General features: G+C 44.8%; 1 protein-coding gene across 2 annotated transcripts in view; it reads left to right on the top strand.

Moving 5' to 3' along the window:
- Positions 1-18,599, top strand: part of MTMR2 (myotubularin related protein 2) — a 59,943-nt gene that overhangs the window by 38,964 nt on the left and 2,380 nt on the right. For both annotated transcript variants that reach the window (XM_074535146.1, XM_005492073.4), the window contains 9 exons: positions 1,339-1,440; positions 2,131-2,214; positions 8,923-9,072; positions 9,864-10,052; positions 12,097-12,282; positions 13,136-13,342; positions 14,889-14,981; positions 16,342-16,455; positions 17,856-18,032. In XM_074535146.1, coding sequence (XP_074391247.1) covers positions 1,339-1,440; positions 2,131-2,214; positions 8,923-9,072; positions 9,864-10,052; positions 12,097-12,282; positions 13,136-13,342; positions 14,889-14,981; positions 16,342-16,455; positions 17,856-18,032 — 1,302 coding nt within the window. The remainder of the gene's footprint in view (positions 1-1,338; positions 1,441-2,130; positions 2,215-8,922; positions 9,073-9,863; positions 10,053-12,096; positions 12,283-13,135; positions 13,343-14,888; positions 14,982-16,341; positions 16,456-17,855; positions 18,033-18,599) is intronic.

Genomic DNA, 18,599 nt, shown 5'->3' with positions numbered 1-18,599 from the left:
GATTCAGAAACTTGTAAGTCTTGGGCTGTTTAGAGCTTGTCAGAGCCCCTCAATGCTAAAAGGATGCTGGATAAGAGCAGATGGAGGAATGAATAGGAATCCCAAAGTGCTCTGGTCACTGCTGTGATTTTGAGGCAGCAGGAAGCTAAGCAGACTCTCAAGCTGTGGGTGTGCTGAGTCAAGACCAGTTACTACAATCTGTACCAAATAATCCAGCTGCTCCCTTGTCCTGTGAGAGTCATAATCCGCCCTGGCTAATACAGGGTGGGGTGCTTGTGCTGGCAAGCTAATTTGTCCCCTGTTTTGATCTGGATTCCTGGTCCTTAGCCATTTTGTCTGTAAGCACACTTGGTCAGGTTTGGAGTGAACTGTATCATTTCCCTTTATGGGAAACTCAGGCACAAACTATAGGATGACCCTTTATAGCCTATTTATATATTTTAGCCTGCTTCACCAGGATATGCACAGCAGCTTAGTGTAATAACAAAGTGGTACAGGTGCATCTTATCCATCCTGAAAAGTTCTCTGTCTGAGACCAGCCATGTAATCCCTGTGAGGAAGCAAAGTCTTCAGCTGTTTATCTTGTTCTCTGACTTGCTCTACTATCTTCATGTATTTGAGCTTGATAGCTCATTTCCTGTTGATGAGTTTTAGACTCTTTACTGCAAGCATTTAACTTGCAGGCTTGGCTGGAAAAACTTAGAAATGTTTTATTTACTTTCCAAATTTGGTTTTGTAGATGACTATGGAAAGGAGGTCCTGAATGACCCCTTTTTGTCTAAACTGTGCTACTGTGCAAAGTGGAGGAGTTCTTGGTTTCAAGACATCCCCTTGAGTGCTCTGAGAGGTGGAAGCTTTAAAGGGAGATGGCATTGGATGCTTTGCACCCAGCTGGCTGTTCTTGGGGCCTCTATGTGCAGTAGCTCTGTGGAGGTACTTTGTTAGGCCACCCCTCCTGTGGTCTTATGGCACTGCTTGGCATGAGAGCTCAGTGAGAGCCAAGGATGTCTGCCTCACAAAGTCCTGCTGGTCAAACATAGCTTTTTCCTGAGCAGGGCTCTCCCAAAGACTTTCAGCAGGTGGAGAGCTTCATGTGAAGGCAAGATGCTGTTGTCAGACACAGCTGTGCCCTCCCTCAGCTGCTCTGCTGTTGTTGGAGGCTGCAGACAACCCCCTCAACCAAACCCAACATTGCAGCACAACATTGTTCAAAGTATTAAATCAGTGCTAGAAGAAGCATTGTCATGTGACCCCATTTTGAATTCTGGCTTTTGGATTTTCTTTGGATTTTGAAGTGCTTCAGAAATTTGCAAATGATTTCCCTCTTTTTTCCCCTAGGATATTCGAAACTTGCGGTTTGCTCATAAGCCTGAAGGGAGAACTAGACGATCCATATTTGAGAACCTAATGAAATATGCTTTTCCAGTTTCAAATAATCTGGTAAGTGTTTTCTCTTCAGCTTTTGCCAAAAGACACAGAGTAGCAGTAAACTTTTGTTCTGTCCCATCTACTTAATACAGCATTTTCTTGAGGGATGAGAAGTGCTGGTTTTCAAATCTGTTTTAAACTTAATTCTATAGGAGTTTAGATCATATAGGAAACAGGAAAAATCTACTACAGTGCCTTCTTTCATGCATGGGGGATAACCTACTGATAAAGCCTTGTAACAGAGAGAAAGTACTCAAATAGAGGTAAAGTACTCAATTCACAGTGACATCCATCAGGGGTTCACAGCTAATGGTGACTGCAGTGCCCCAAATCTGGAATGCAGCCCCCATGTTCTCTAATGTTATGACACTGCAATTGTTTCAAATGCTGGTTGAAAGGCTTTGGTTGTTAATCTGTAAGACCATTCTTGCCTAAGTAGTTTTATCTTCTCTCCTTAATAACAAACTTCTTTTGTCTGTGAAGTGCTAGCTAATAGCCAAGCAAGATCAGGGACATATTGGAAGGTATATTGTTGTACTAATTACCTGCTACAGTGAGAGTGTTAATCTTTTTTATAAAACCCTGAAAGAAAAGTGATGGTGGGGAAAAAGAAGGGTCAGTCATGAATTACTATTGGAGATATCAAACATTGTATAAATGGGCTCTGAGTGGGCTCTTAAAGGTAAATTTTCTTTCTTTCAGCCACTTTTTGCCTTTGAGTACAAAGAGGTTTTCCCAGAAAATGGATGGAAAGTGTATGACCCAACTTGGGAGTACAGAAGACAGGTGGGTATTGTGCCACATCCTTCCTCATCCTCTACTCTTCAGAAACAAGGGTCTGTGCAGTGATAAAATGACAGGTTACATGGAGCAGAGACTGATTCTACTGAAAAATGCTGTGCAGGCTTGGTTGGGATGTTATTTTTCACACTGCAGTGCTTGTTGAGAACAGTACAGCTTTAGAGATAGAGGCATCCACTGCTGGACATCAGCTCAGGTGGCAGAGAGCTGACTTCAGGCTCTGCTAGAAAGCACTAATGCTCTGGCTTGGTGATCAGGTACTGCTGGCAGTGGGGAATGGAGGGTGCATGTTCCAGGTACACGCATCCCATTGTTGAGTTTCACACCTCAGTGCTTGCTTGTATTGGTTTTAATTCTTTTCCTGTCTGAAATGGCAACTTGGGAGGAAAAAAATTAGGTGTGGAATGCCTTCACTATCTTAGGCATGGCTTCTCAGCATAGGGATCAACCTAGAGAGTACTGTTATTTACAGTTTAGTGTGTCCAGAGTAGACAGATCAAAGCTATTAAAGATTATGTAGTGACAGGCTGTGGATTAGGAATACTGTGGTGAAAACTTGAGTAGTCCTCTGGGAGTAAAAGATAGGAGAATTTGGATTTTTATAATGAAATCACTCCTGTCATAAAATTTTCAAGTAGAAAAAGGAGCATGATTTGGTGGCACGTTTGCCCTGGATACAATAAGCTTCTGTCTCTGCCAGATCCCTCAGGATAAAACCAATTTTCTATTGTAAAATTAAGAAATGTTAAACCATTTCTTAAAAATCAAATCAAACAAAACCAGACCTCTGTCCCAGCCTAGTTATTCATCTGATTCCTGGAATCCAAAATCTAAGGATTCATTTTTCTAGTTCTAGCCTTCTAAAAGCTGGGCATGCCTTCTAAATTGGTTATGGAGGCCTGTCATTAACAGATGGGAGAGAGTGCTTCACTGTTGGGGGTGATTTGTTCTCTCCTAAAATAGCTGCCTAAGATAGATTGCTGGCTTCTAGACTGCTAATGGGAAGCAAAATGTATCTTACTGTATCCTACTGAATGCTGCCTTCAGTGCAAAATCCTGGTCAAGACAAACTCCAGTCGTTTGTAATCACTTTTTGACTAAGGTCAACTTGAGTATAAGATCAGATAATGCAGCAATTATTGCTTTGTTTAGACTTTACCTCCTTCTTGGTAGTTATTTTATGGGAAGATCTGCTTGTAGAGAAGGATTTGCAGCCCAAGCTATTTGAACAAGACACTTCTTTGTAGGGCTGAAAATTTTGGAGTAATAACTGAAAGAATACCTGTGCTATCAAAATAATCTCCCCTGGAAAGCACAGCAGTCACTCGGCCAAGCATCAGTCAAAACAGGTGAAGTACAAAAGACATTTTTACAACACCTGGAAAGAGGAAATTAGATCATTTCAATGTAGATTATTCCACTTTCTAATTCCTGGCATGTCAGTTTTTATGATAGAAGCTTTTCTGTCCATATTAGGTTTTTTTCTGTCCATATTAGTTTTTTTTTAAGGTGCAACAGATCACCATATTGTGATTTGGTGCACCTTAAATTTGTCAGGAATTTGGTGACATGGTGAAAGAATACATGTGTTTGCATACCTGTGATTTGCAGCTCTTCGTGGCCTTTCTGGAAAGAAAATGGGTGTAAGATGTGACACAGCTGAGGCGTTGCTGCAGTGTGTACTTGTGCTGTGGCCTGCTTTTTTGTTGTTTATTTTTTTGTGAGTGGGAAGGACAAACTTCCCTGAGTGCTTCTGTGTCAAGAAACCAGTGTCCATGTGCCAAAGCCCGTGGTCATTTCCTTACAGTGTTAACTGCAAAAGCAAATCCAAAACAGGAGTTTTTGCAGCCACAGCCTTTCTGAGTTTTACCTATGATGCACCACAATCACTACCATTCCAGATCACACAATCCATCTGCTCCAGTTCCTTATCTCCAAAAGTGACCAACACCAGCTGCTGAAGAAGAAGCAAGCCATACTGCAGTAGATGTTTATGTTGTGATCTGGCCAGGAGGAGAATTTCATCCCTTTTGTCGGATTGATTTAGGTCCTGCAGCACGATGCTTTATGTCCACTCCAAAACTTTTAGGTATTTCAGTCTGTTTATTTAATTCCAGTGTTTGTAACTATGGATGTTCAGTTTATCTGTGTGAGTGTCGTAGCCTTTTTTCTTAATCCAACCAGGTTCTGCTAAAGCAATAACAAATACTACAGTAAATCAGGATTATGTCTTGAAATGGCAGCAGGGATTCGTTAACAGTGAAACAAAACTGGCATCATCAAATCAGATAATGGGATTACCTGTCTCTGACTCTATGAATTGTGATCAGAAATAGAAAAGCAGGACATATGCACTGTCAGCAGGACCTTCTGGAATTGGTTTAGAAACTGTTAGAGAAGGGCTGGCCTAGGGCATCAGCAGCCCAGCAGGATGGCCAGGCTTTAACTTGCTGTATCTTAGGCCAGGTCAGTCTTTTCCCTATGGGAGCAGGAACACGTGGGGAGGGGAGTGGAGCAAAAGTAAGCTCCAACTACCAGGAATCCAGAAAAGACTTTTAGACCAGGATCCATGGTAATTTCTATGTCTACACTGGTAGACATGTCAAGTTTGAGGGTGCTATTGCTTATTTATTACAATTTTTATTAAAATTAATAGAAATATGTTGAGATGATAGCAATTGTAGCAATTAGGAAAGATAGTCAGTAAACCCCTAACTTCCCCGTTAGCATTCTTGGGAAGGATGGAAATATGTAACTTATTAAAAATCTGTGATTGTGTAAAACTATGGGGAGTAATAAACAACCTGTAGAGAACAAAAGGAACTCAGAGAGGTTTGAGATTTAGTTGGTAAATGGAATCACATGTGGCAAATGAAATTTAAAACTGAAATTGCTCCCTGATTTTTATTACACATGGGCTGGCAGAATATAAAACAGAATTGCAAAGTGAATAAGACTCACTTGAAACCAAAAGTCCTTAAGATGCCTTTGGAGTAACTTAAAGCTTTATTTTCCTTAATAAGGTGGGGAGCATTTGGAAAATATTACGAGAGGTTATGAAGTTGTGTGATGTTTCCCTACAAAAGTCATTCTTGTCTAATATCCTTTGCTCTGGTCATATCTACTGGGGAGCCACAGAGTATGGCTGTGGTTGCTGCTTTTGGAGAAAACATGTAGAAACTAATAACTCAGAAGAACTGACCTGTTTTCAGGATTAAAGAAGTGCCCAGCATTAGTATACAAGCAGAGTGAGAAAGGTAGAGCTTGGTAACATCATCCTTCAGAGGATTGTTGGGTGTAACTTAGGGGAACAAAGTGAGGATTTAATGTCAAATGTCCCGTGGTTTAACTGAGGTCCTGCTTATGCTGTGTATGTCTCTGCTGCAGAACAGATCCCAGCTCTCTGGGGCTGAGTGGGCACAGCCTGGGCTCAGTAAATGGCAGAGGGACCAGCTTGGCTCTGCAGCTGCATCCTGTGCTGCCTGCTGCAGATCAAGGTGCACTTACATGTGTAAGCTCAGAGTGGATCTCTGAGATCCACAGAGAGATGGACTCTCTCTCCGTAGAGAGGTGTGACTGCGTGTAACTACAGCAAGGAAATTATTTTCCTGTCAGTGAAGGATCCTCTTGTGCTTAACCTTAACCATGTGCTTTGCAAGGTGGTGATGTTGGTGCTGTGCTGGTGTGGCTTTAACAGTTTTTCCCTGCAAACAAATCTTCTGCAACATCAAGTGTAAATCAAGTGATAACCAAACCCAAGTCATTACAGTAAGTCATGAAGGTCTTACCTAGAGGGAAACCAAGTGTAGTTTGTGTGTGGGGAGGGCACAAAGGCTGTGTCCCTATGGTTAGATGATAGAGTTGTAAGGAGTGTTCCCAAGCACAGGGGCAAGTTTCAGACATAGCTACAGACCAGGCTGTTACCATCCATCTTTTGAGTGAGTGTGTTAGAGCATCTTCAGCCATGCACAAAGGTCCTGTGGTGCAAGTTAAAGATCACTAGGGGCATTTTGGACAAAACATCCTGTTTGGAGGATAAATGAGTTTATTAGTGCAGATGTGAGGTGTGCTGGTTCACCTGGGCTCAGTGAGAATGGTCATGGGTATATTTAATTTATGACTATACATGTGGCTTTGCTGCCTTCCTTAGTTTGCTCTCTGGCAGCCGCCAGACATATGAATTCTCCTAGAATTGGGGGCTGCTAGCAGCATTAATTTACCTGAAGAAGACAGACCTAGAAGTATCTGATCACTAATGTGGACATGCCATGTGCCCTGGCAGCTTCAGGATGATCACAGCCTGCTTCTAGGGAGTCTTGCCTGAGTTCCTCCTGCAGGTGCACAGGCAGGTAGCACCCCGAGCCACTCCTTACCCTGCAGAGGCCAATTGAGCTACATCTGTAACAGTTTTGTTTCATAGTGGGCTTTGGGTGCTTACAACTTACCGGGAAGCAGTGAAATGCATCTCAGATGAGGAAATACCAGTGTGCTTTATATCACGTTTAGCTTTTTCTATTGATTCCAGCTGGAGAAAGGGCAAATCTGAAGGAGCACGAATAAATGCAGAAGCTACACTGCATTATGGCAAACATCCAAGGAAGATGCAAATTCAGCTTCTCTTTTAGCCCACTTGGCTTATTTCTGTTAGCTTCCAGTCCTTAGAGAAAGTCATGATCCGAATCCAAAGCGTTCTGGGTGGTGCTGTGATTCAGGGCTCCTGGGCCAGGGAAAAGCAGACATTCCCCACGAGACAGAAGAAATTTGAATGCTGACACACAGCGTCTTTTCTTTCTTTGGGGACTCGTCATGGACTTTTTAGGTCTGGGCTATTGCAGAGGAAAGATTTCTTTCAAATTTGTCAGTGTGGCAGCTGAAAGACCTAGAGCTTTGGAGAGCTTTAGAGCTCAGTTCTGGCCCAAGCAGTGTGTTCTGAAGCCACAATACCCAGCACTGTGAAGGGGCTGCTTTCCAGTGCCCGCTCCATGGTCTTCTCCATAAGCATTGGTAGAGCTGCTGGGTAAAATGAAAAGGAGCCTTTCTTTTGTGTAGCTGCCTGTTAGTTCCCATTTTTCTTGCCAAGACTGTGCTGACAGTGTAATTTTCATTCAGATTTGGGGGAGGTGAAATTTTCAGGAATTTCTTATGGATCATGTGCTTCTTAGGACAGGACTGAGAACTAATTAGCCATTAGTCCACTGGCAGGTAGTAAACAGATTGGTGACTGGCAATAGTCTAGCTATTCCCTGGCTGGCAGCAGAGCTGGTAGGCCCAGCAGACTCCATCCTTGCTGTGTACAGCAGGTAGACCTCTGAGCATGTTTTACCCATCAGTAAGCTTGAACTGTGCATACACACTGCTTGACGTCTGGTTCTGCCAATTCTCCGGCTTCAGACTGGGCCAAAAATAGCTTTCCTTCAGGCTTTTGGGGAGATCCTTGTAGTAACATTGCCTTCCCAGGGAGGGCCAAAGGACAGCAGTGGTTCTCAAAGCAGTGTGTGAAGGTCTGGCCTCCCCTCTGATTTCTAACCATGACCTCTTTTGGCAGCGTGACTCACCACTGGGATGGGAGACCGGCCACAGTCTGTGTGGGTCAGCTGTAATTAACACAGCTCGTCTGACCCGTGTTAGATGTGCTGTTGGTTTCCTGTGGGAGCTGTGACAGTGGTGATCAGTGTCCCACCACCCTGCTTTAAAATGGAGTAGTGTTTATTAGAACAGAGGCATGTATTGTGTAAGGAGTTGGTGTTCCCCTAAAACACACTCGGTGCTTCAGAGCCTGGCCATGTTGGCTGCAGCAGATGTGTCTGCCCCACAGAGATGCTTTGTGTCACTGCTCACCCCTGCTGCAGTAGGGGTCTGTTTAAATCTCTCCTTGCAAGCAGCTGCACCAGCCACTTTCTGTTGGTCTGTTCTCTCCCAGCTTCAGCCACACCATGTCTGCAGGTTGTCAGGTTCATCCCCATTGTGCCTTAGGTGTTACTTGGAGATTGTTGTCTGGGAAGCTGTTGAGTGGCTTCCCCATGTGTGGAGATTCCTTGCTCTCCCAGCCCAAGTCCTCAGTTCAACCAGAGAGCTTAGTGTGATGGAAACATGGGAGTTGCACATCACATACAGTCATGCAGACAGAGACACACAATTGTTAAGCTTTTGGTGTTTTTAGAGGTTTCCACGGTTGTGCCACATACACTGAGCTAAGCCCAAATCAGGCTCATTTTTTGGGGTGTTTTACTGCCTGTTCTCCCTTCTCCCCCTTCCCTCCATCCTGTCTGGTAACTCCACTTTGTATCCCCAATTTTCACTCAACACATTTGAACTAAGTGTCATGAGGGGACTGAGTTGGTCACCCATTCTGTCCTGCTCCTGCCCCTCCTGTAAGCCCATAATGAGACCAGGAGGTATCTTAAAGTTGGGCTCAGAGTGACCATCTGTGTTGCTACATTTGTAGCCTCCATAATTCCTTTGCCATAGGTGACCCTGCCTGAAGCCCAGTTTCCCTGCTCTTCAGTGACTTGAGCAAAACATCCACCTCTCTGGGGAGAGACATGAAATGCAAGTTACCAAGATAATACATTCTCAGGTGCCAGCCCTGAATGACCTTCATTAACAAAAGTTGCCTTGAATTTCAGGTCTGGGGATTTGTCTGTGCTGAGTTCTCAAAGCAACTCGTTTGCTAAGCTGCATTTTCCTCTTTAGGGAATTCCCAATGAGAGCTGGAGGCTGACCAAGATTAACGAGCGCTACGAGCTGTGCGATACGTACCCTGCCATTCTAGCTGTGCCTGTAAACATTCCCGACGAGGAGTTAAAAAGAGTGGCATCCTTCAGGTCCAGAGGACGCATACCAGTGAGTGGGACAGAAGAAGCCACTTTGATGTGGTTTTGTTACACATAGCTTTGGGCAATAAGTAATACCAAGATCAGGCTGAGTCAATTCCAAGGAGCAAATAAATGGTCAGAAGATAATAAAAGTGACAACAATGTGTTTGAGGACATAGAAAACAACAGTATCTGCTGAAACTACTGTTGAGAAAGAGATGTAGACTAAACCAAAACTAGAAGATAAGATAATTTAGCACAACTCAGACCAAATCTCAGTTCAGTTCCTGGGAAACACAAGGCAGCCGTTTGGCTGTTTACAATTGTCTGGCCTATTCTGACTTTCAGGGCAGAGAAATACGTAGTGATAGTCTTGATGAGAGCATTTATTTAATGAAATTAAGACAAAATAGATTGTTATGATGATTATTTCAGAGGTAACTGAGAAGGTACTGGTTTACTCCTCAAGTCTATAGGAAATTCAGTCTGTTCCTAAAGTGCTTAACTTTTACATGGTGTAACATAAAGACAATAGCCCACATACTGACTCACACAACAGCCAGAAAAAACAGTCTGCATCATATTTAAAAGTCAGACTCAAATAATTTGATCACCTTTTGTTTGTTCAAACTTTGGGAATGCCACCAGAATGAGTAAAGACAGAAGGGTTCTTTCTTTCATTCAGTTGTGATGTAACAGAATCCAGCCTTCTGGACCCCCCCTGATAGAGAATCCCAGAGCAAGCCATTACAGGTAATTCACTCCATTGGTTTAATGAATCCCATTTTTCCTTTATTTATTTCCCATTTGTTTCTGAAGGTCTTGTCATGGATTCACCCAGAAAGCCAAGCAACGATCACGCGCTGCAGCCAGCCCATGGTGGGAGTGAGTGGCAAGCGGAGCAAGGAAGATGAAAAGTACCTTCAAGCCATCATGGATTCCAATGCCCAGTCCCATAAAATCTTCATATTTGATGCAAGGCCTAGTGTGAATGCTGTAGCCAATAAGGTTGGGTACCTTTTCCTCTGTCTAACACCAGGAATGTAATAATTTAGAGCACATTTCTCACCACTATTTCATATTATTCTTAAGGATCACAAGGAATTACCAGTGTAGAAGAAGTCTGAATGCAGTGATCTGATTCTCTAGACAGACTTCTATACCTTCACTGGTATCTGTAAGGTATCAAGTGTGACTGCTGATGATCCATTATATTAATTTACAATGGAAAATTACATTGGAAAGGAAAAAAATTGAAGTAGTACTGAGGTCAGACTCTAGCACCCTAGACCTTGTGTATCACCATTTTTCAATTCACATGGTTGAAAGACTGCTTCCTCTAACAGGGCTCAGAACCCTGTCCAATCTGACCTTGAATGTTTCCAGGAATGAGGCATCTACCACTGTTCTGGAAAACCTGCTCCAGTGTTTTACCACCCTTATTTTGAAAAAATTCTTCTTTATGTCTAGTCTGAAGCTACCCTCTATTACTTTCAAACCGTTACCCCTTGTCCTATCACAACAGGCCCAACTAAAACATCTGTCCCCATCTTTCTTATAAGCTTCTTTTAAGTACTGGAAGGCTGCTATAAGGTCTCTCCAGGACTTTCCCTTCTCAGCCTTTCTTCACAGGAGATGTGCTCCAGACCTCTGATCATCTTTGTGGATTTGATCCAACAGGACCTTGTCTTTCCTGTGGTGGCTCCCCAGAGCTGGACACAGCCCTGCAGGTGGGGTCTCAGCAGAGCAGAGGGGCAGAATCCCCTCCCTGGCCCTGCTGCCCACAGGGCTTTGGATGCAGCCCAGGACAGGATTGGCTGCCTGGGCTGGGAGTGCCCATGGCTGGGCCATGTCCAGCCTCTCAGCCACCAGCACCCCCAAGTCCTTCTGGGCAGGGCTGCTCTGATCTGTTCATCCCCAGCCTGAGCTGATGCAAGGGGGTGCCCCAGGTGCAGCACCTTGCACTTGGTCTTGTTAAACTTCATGGGGTTCCTGTGGACCCACTTCCTGAGCTTGTCCAGGTCCCTCTGGATGGCACCCCATCCTTCAGGAGTGTCAGCTCCTGTACCACTCAGCTTGGTGTCATCTGCACACCTGATGAGAGTGCACTTGATCCTTTTGTTTCTGTCACTGATGAGGATATTAAAGAGCACTTGTCCCAGTACAGACTCCTCAGGGATGCCACTTGTCACTGCCTGGGCATTGAACAATTGGCCACTACCCTCTGGATGTGATTATCCAATTTCTCATCCATCAAACTGTCTGTCCATCATCTCCAGTCTAGAAAGAGGGATGTTGTGGGGAGCTGAGGCTTTACAGAAGTCCAGGTAGATGACACCCATAGCCCTTCCCTTGTCTGCTGCTGTAGTCTCTCCATCATAAAGGCCACTGAGCTGCTCAGGCAGGATTTGCCCTTGGTGAAGCTGTGCTGGCTATCCTGAATCAGCTCCCTGTCCTCCACATGCCCTAGCATATCTTCTAGAAGGATCTGTTCCATGATCCTGCCAGGCACAGAGGTGAGGCTGACATTTCAGTAGTTCCCAGGGTCCATCATTCTACCCTTCTAAAATGGTGTTCCATGCCATCACTTTAAGCTTTGTTTTAGTGGTGGAGCTGCTTTGTTGCAGTAAAGATCTTTTTTTTTTCTTTCTTTTTTTTTAATCTGCCTTTCCCACTTAGGGAAGGCAATTAGTGTGTGGGTTATCCTCCTCTGTAATAGTATGGTAAATTTTTAAATGATAGATTAGCAAATGTAATGAGTTAACAGCTTGAATGGGGATAAATTATAATTACAGAGGAAAAGAAGGCTTGTAATGTGACATTCTTTGGTAAAAATTACAGCATTCATTAGGTATTGCAGAAGAGAGACACAAAGTGTGTGCCTGTACATGTTTGCTCCCAGCTGTAAGATAAAGCCAATGGTTTTTGCCCGCTTTAGATAGCCCAGCCACTGTAGTATTTTGTCAGCTGCTATTTGCTCAGAACAAATGACTGGGATAAAGTACAAAATATGGTTTTCCTTAATGATTTGTTTGTGAATTTTGTTCTTCAGGCTAAAGGAGGGGGCTATGAGAGTGAGGATGCCTATCAGAATGCAGAATTAGTGTTCCTGGACATTCACAACATTCATGTTATGAGAGAGTCGCTGAGAAAACTGAAAGAAATTGTGTATCCCAATATCGAGGAGACTCATTGGCTGTCTAATTTAGAGTCAACTCACTGGCTGGAGCATATCAAGGTATGCATGTCTGCATCCCCTCCATGTGGCTGAGCAACCACAAGTCCTTACCAGTCTGGGAAAGATATCCAGAGTCAGCTCCAGGATTTTCAGTTCCTTGTAAATGTAAAGACTTATCATTTGTTTTCTATTTATAAGCATTTAAAACTGTGGTTCTTGGAGTGAGGAATCTTAAGGAGATGAAAAGAGGGACAGGGGAGGGGGCTGAAATACTGAAAGATGGTGTTTTGGAAGTGAAGGATGTTCCTGGATGACATGTAACTGTGAAAGCTCTGCTTAGAACTCAGGAGTCACAGAGTTTCCAAGTTCTTGGCTCAGCTCCTTGACATCCTGGCATTATTGTGTGGGCCAGAGAAGCAAATGCTGGGAGTCTGGGGCCTCTCAGCCTTTCAGGAATCCAAGCAGAGTCAGAATAAGGAGGCTAAATGCTTTGGCTTCTCCAGATGCTGGTTTTCAAATCATGTTCTTTTCTAAAAATGTCCAGCTTACTTTGTTGCTCTGCTGATGCAGGCAGGGGGAGATCTGCCCCTGGGGCAGCTGCAAGGTGATGGCCTTTCCTATCAGACACAACACGCTCCTGCATTTAAATATTGACTTGTCCAAGGACTGAGTTTCATGCAAGGGTTCTTCTACAGTTGTGCCTACACTAAAGTTTAGATGTGTCGTCATCTTGCTGGAACAGAAAATGTGTTCACCAGTTTTGCCGTCCTAGTTATAAAGTTGTTGGAACTGATTTACCATTCTCCTTGAGGCAAGCGGAGCCCTTGGTTTGTCCTGTGCTGTCAGTAGCCATTTTTCATTTCTGGTTTCTGTTCCAAAGAGATTTTGTAATTTGTTTCTTCCCTTGTCCTAGCTCATTCTTGCTGGAGCCCTTCGGATTGCTGACAAAGTGGAGTCGGGGAAGACGTCGGTGGTGGTGCACTGCAGCGACGGCTGGGACCGCACGGCGCAGCTCACCTCGCTGGCCCTGCTCATGCTGGACGGCTACTACCGCACCATCCGCGGCTTCGAGGTGCTCGTGGAGAAGGAGTGGCTCAGCTTCGGCCACAGATTCCAGCTGGTGAGTCCCCAGCCCATGGAGGGACAGAAAGTTCTTGTCCCTCTTGAAGGATTTCAGAGTTTAACAATTCCTGTGAGAAGTTTCCTGGCTGAACTTACTGAAGAGAGGTGAATGCTGATGTTATTGTTTTCTACCTATAAATTCATTCACCTCTTAACCGCCTTTGGACTGTATTGGTTAGATACAGGGAACAGGTGGTATTTAAATGTCTCAGGTGTCTGACTGATAATGTCATGTTCCCATGCTTAGGCTTAAACTAGCAGTGTGCTTTGGGTTCAGTGCTGGCATTTCTGCAGGCAGCGACCACTGGGCATTTTTTGTCTTTATTTCCAGTTCAGTCCATTTTCTCAGGGTACTTGGGCACCATCATCTAAGAAGTGCTTTTGTATTGAAGAGGCTTGGGAATTTGTTTATAGCCTTGACCTCACATTTTCTTCAAGCACATTTTATTTTTGGAGAGGCTTCTAATTACTTAGGTGAAAGAGCAGCAGCTTGAGCATGGACCAAGAGTAGTTTGTGGTTGTGCCCTAGCAGTTGGCAGAGAGGCAGCTTTGTGGGCTTGTGACACAGCAGTTTGTTATGGTTTGCACTAATGGGAATTGAGAGAGCCTTTCAGTAGTATCCTTTCAGTCTTGTTCCCATTGTGTTTTGCTCGTAGCTGTTCTCTAGTGGTTGTTAATTTTGCAAGGGCTAGAACAAGGTCTGTGTGCAGCACTTGCAGTGGTGGGCTGCGCTGTCAAATGCTCTGAGGAAGGTGGGGAAACTGAGGCACTAATGTGAGACTGAGGTTCTGCTGCAGCAAAGCTTGTTGTCTGGTATTTGAGCAATGAGTGTTTTAGCTTCTTCACTGTCTAGGCAAGGAAGATACCAACAGCAATTTCCTTTGATGAGGGGAGAACAGTTTTAGGGATGTCTGTTACTTACACGTTCTTGTTCTTCATGCAGTACTTGGGCTCCCAGGTAATATATAATCATTAACGAGTACTGTGCTAGTTCTGAGGAGTCGTGCCTCACATGTGTTGACCACACAGCAAGGTCAGGGCTGGAGGCTGCCTCTGGGAGTGCTGTCATTGCTGCCTCTCTGGAGGTGGCAGGAGATGGGCTGGGCTGGTGTTTGTACAGCTCTTGGAAGCCGCGAGGTGTTGCGTGACGGGTATCGCCGCATGCCGTGCCTGTAGGTAGTGTTTGCATCCAGCACCCTCCACTACTGAAGTAGCCAGGACAACAGCTGCAACTGAAGCAAAAAGCATCCTCATTTTTCTTCCTTCTGAACTTTAGCTATTAACTGAAATCAGTGCCAGCATAGCATCTGGAGCCTCTACTCAAACAACTCTTGTTTTAACTTAGCACGAAAATATCCCCATAAAGAATTTTCACTTCAAAGACAAAGAGAGTAGCTGTCCTTTACTCCTTTACCCACTGATATGGACAAAGCAGTATCAGGACTCATTTGAAGTTTTTTAAAGCTTTTGGTAAAGGTTTAGGTGCCTGAGAGCAGGTCCCATGAAGCCCTGTGTGACTCGTGTTCTTTGTCTTGCTGTTTCAGAGGGTCGGCCACGGGGACAAGAACCACGCGGACGCGGATCGCTCTCCCGTCTTCCTGCAGTTCATCGACTGCGTCTGGCAAATGACGAGACAGGTACACTGCTGGGTGGCACCCGTGTCCCCAGAGCCATGCACAGACATTATCTGGTGTCTGGACGCTGGAAAGGTTTACAAACTGACCTGTGCAGGTTCTCCTTCCTGGGCTTGTACTCTTGCTTCAATTGTGGCAGCAGGCTTTTTGGGAGTCTGTTTAGCACAGAGAAAGCACTTGCTAATGCAAGTCCCTAGCACAGTGGGTGTAACAGATCCCTGTTGCCCCTGCTCAAGCTGATCCTGTAACATGTTCCATTTTAACTTCTTCTGAAGGCAAATGTACTGCTCCCAATTCATAATGTGAGGTGCAGAGCTGAGTGCCTCACTTCAGACCTGGCATGGCAAAGGTACAGTCCAGGAGAGATCCCCTGTGTCTGTGAGATTTTTCCCCAGGCACGTGGAACCTGGAAGATTTTTTTTGATCTTCCGTGACACAAAAGTCAGCTATGATCAGGCAATTCATTGAAAAAGAGCTAGGCTCACCCTGGGTTAAACCAGGAGGAGTGGAAGAGAAGGATGGCACTATATATGGAAGAAAAGGATGCCACTGCATATGGCACTGTACCACATCGATGCAGAGAGAAGAGGAGGCTTTACCATCATCAAAAGTCACTTTCATTGTGGTCTCCTTGGATTGCTTGTACAGCTGGGCATCCTGACCTGCAGCTGATGAGGTCAGGATGTCACAACTGGGGCAGCCTGGGAAGAGGAGTGTGGTTGTGAGGGAGGAAGGCCTCCTGCTCTCCTCTCCATCACCCCTGCATGTCTTTGCAGTTCACTGCATTTATTCTTATTGGCCCTCTGAGGAGCTTCAGTTGTCCGTCCCAGGTCAGATTGATTCTGCACAGAAATCAGCAACAAACATGGCCTGTGCCCATAGACCTTCTGCTCCTGCTGACCTCTGTCACCAGGTGCCTCCCTGCTGTTCCTCTGGGAAGTGCTGTGTTAGGCACCCAGGTCATTTCCATTTGGCCCTGGGAAATTTCCACTTTTTGAATGTATTTATTTCACATGTGCCTTTTGTTCACAGTCTAGCTGCATGGCTTGTCATGAGGGACAGGCATAGCAGAGCAAGCTTCAATTTTAAGCAGCACTGAGTGTACATAAAGACAGTGCTCCAAGCCGTCAGACCTCTGGCTTTTGCTCAAAATTCCTCTCTGAACATGCAAAGCAGCTTTCCAAGAGGGAAACTCTTGCTCCTGGAAGGAGCAAATATGACCCTGAATATCCAGCCAGGCAGGGAACAGGGACAGATCCTCTTCTACAAATCAAGAAGCCAACTCCTTACCAAGACCACAGCATGAGAGAAAGTTTGTTTTCCTGTTTTAAATCCTAAAGTAATTTTCTATTTCTGTCTAAAGTTTCCTACAGCATTTGAGTTCAACGAGTACTTCCTGATCACCATCCTGGATCACCTGTACAGCTGTTTGTTTGGGACCTTCCTGTGCAGCAGTGAGCAGCAGAGAGTGAAGGAGGTAAGACAGCTTCTCCCTGAGATAAAAGCCTGTTCCTGATTGCTTTAGCTGGCCAGATATTGCTACAGAAGCTGGTTCCTCACTCAGAGATAGTTGTAGATGTGAGGATGGAAATGCCAAGCCCCCTTCTCAATAGCTGGGACTTGGGGGTTTTCCTCTTTGCATAAACTGCTGTCTCTTGGAGGCTTCATGTTTCAGAGCAGTACCATCTCCTTTGTGGACACACGGTCTACTTCCAGTCACTAGTGATTGAATAGCTCCTGGTACTCCCAGGTAGTGGAAATGCAGCTTTGCTTTGAACTTCAGTTTACTGTGACCTTCTCTGTGGGAACTGGTACTTTTTTGTCATGCCTTGAGGTGGTCCCTTTAGGGTGCTTTTAACTAGCTAGTGTGTGCTGTCATTCTGCACACAGAGGTTACAGCAAGTAACTGGTCTTCATGTGTGTTCTTGCTGTGCTTGCATCTTCCCAGGAGAGGACAACTCTCCTACTATTATTAAGGACGTGTCTCTCTGTCCTGCCACAAGCCAGCTCTGCCCTGCAGTCTGGCCAAGGTTTGTTTGCCCAGGGAGGAGCGTAGAGAAGTGTTCATCCAGACCCAGTCTGGAATTAGAAGGAAAACAGTGGCATGCATTCTGTCTCACCTACCTAAAGATGAAGCATTCTGTCACCAAAGGCTGCAGCCTAACAGCATGGAGGTACATGACAGCAGTGCTGTGTGGACCTGATGTGATTACACATGATAGAAAATCAGTTAAAAAGAATCATAAAAACTAGATGGAAAATAAAAGTGATAGCATTTTACTACAGTGAAATCAGTGTCCCTCTTTCTCTGGAGTCCACAGTGATTCAATAATTGTCATTTCAAGGAAATAAAATCTGCATGCTGTTTGCACATGAGTTTTGGTTTTTTTTTTAAAGGCCTCAGCCTAGTGAAGTACTTTATCTAGAAAGTACTTCAGCACTGGTTTCAGTGGGAATATTCACAGGCATAATTATTCCACTAGATCAGGGCCTAAGTCAAATGGTTTCTTTTTTTCCTTTGCAATTAAATACTCCAGCAAGTCCTCCAGGAGCACTTCAGAGAAGTGAAGTTTAACTAAAGCACCAGGACTTCACATGCCAGTGTCCCCTCGCTGTAGCAGTGGTGATTCCTGATCTGTGTTGACAGCTGGGTGGGTCAGAGGGGTTGTTCCGTGCCAGGGCGTGTGTGCCTGCCTGCATCCATGTGCTCTGAGTACAAGAACCACACCAAAATAACAGTTTTGGGGTTGTTTTTTTAAAGCTACAAAAAACAACCAGCTCCATATTAATGACAGACATATGTCTATGCTGCTACAGTTTGTAGATAGCTGGGATTTGTACGGCAAATAAAGCCTCCTCCACCCCCTTCCCTTACAGAGCCTTCCAAAAAAGACTGTATCACTTTGGTCTTACATCAACAGCCAACTGGAAGACTTTACTAACCCCTTGTACGTGAGCTACTCCAACCACGTCCTGTATCCTGTGGCCAGCATGCGCCACCTCGAGCTGTGGGTCGGCTACTACATCCGCTGGAACCCCAGGATGAAGCCTCAGGTACGCCTCTTCCCGCTCCTGCTTCCCTCTCTGCTAGTGCCAGTACTGTTTCTTTGGAGGTCAAGAGCTTCAGGTAATGTACAAACTTATGCTTAAATCTGAAAACAAACACCTAAATTCAAATGCCCGCAAGAGCAAGCACCACCTTGAGCTGCCTAATGCAGGTGCCCAGCTGGACATCACCACCTTGTGAAATCTGCAGGAGCTGAAGATTCTCAGCAATCTGGGAGATTTCTCACTTAGAATGTGGGAAAAATTATCTGAGTTCTCTTTACAAGAGATCTTAAAACCCCTAAGACTTCTCTGAATGTGGGGTTCTATATAGGAATTTTGGGGCTGTATTTAAATTACTGGTGATGGGAACCTGCTGCTTGCTCTGGCTGCCTGAGGGACCCCAGCCAGCAGGGAAGGTGACCAGCAAGGAAGCTGGCTTGCCCAGGGCAGGCACCTCAGACTAGCAGTCTGAGCAAGACCCTGAATGCTGACATCACTTTTTAGTAGAAAGGGACAAAAAATCCCAATTGCTTCAGTGCCTGTCTGCAGGTAGCAGTTTTGCAGATCTGCAGC

The sequence above is a fragment of the Zonotrichia albicollis genome, chromosome 2 (genome assembly GCF_047830755.1).
Source record: "Zonotrichia albicollis isolate bZonAlb1 chromosome 2, bZonAlb1.hap1, whole genome shotgun sequence".
In the NCBI taxonomy this organism is placed as follows: domain Eukaryota; kingdom Metazoa; phylum Chordata; class Aves; order Passeriformes; family Passerellidae; genus Zonotrichia; species Zonotrichia albicollis.
This window is presented reverse-complemented; position numbering and strand designations above follow the sequence as displayed.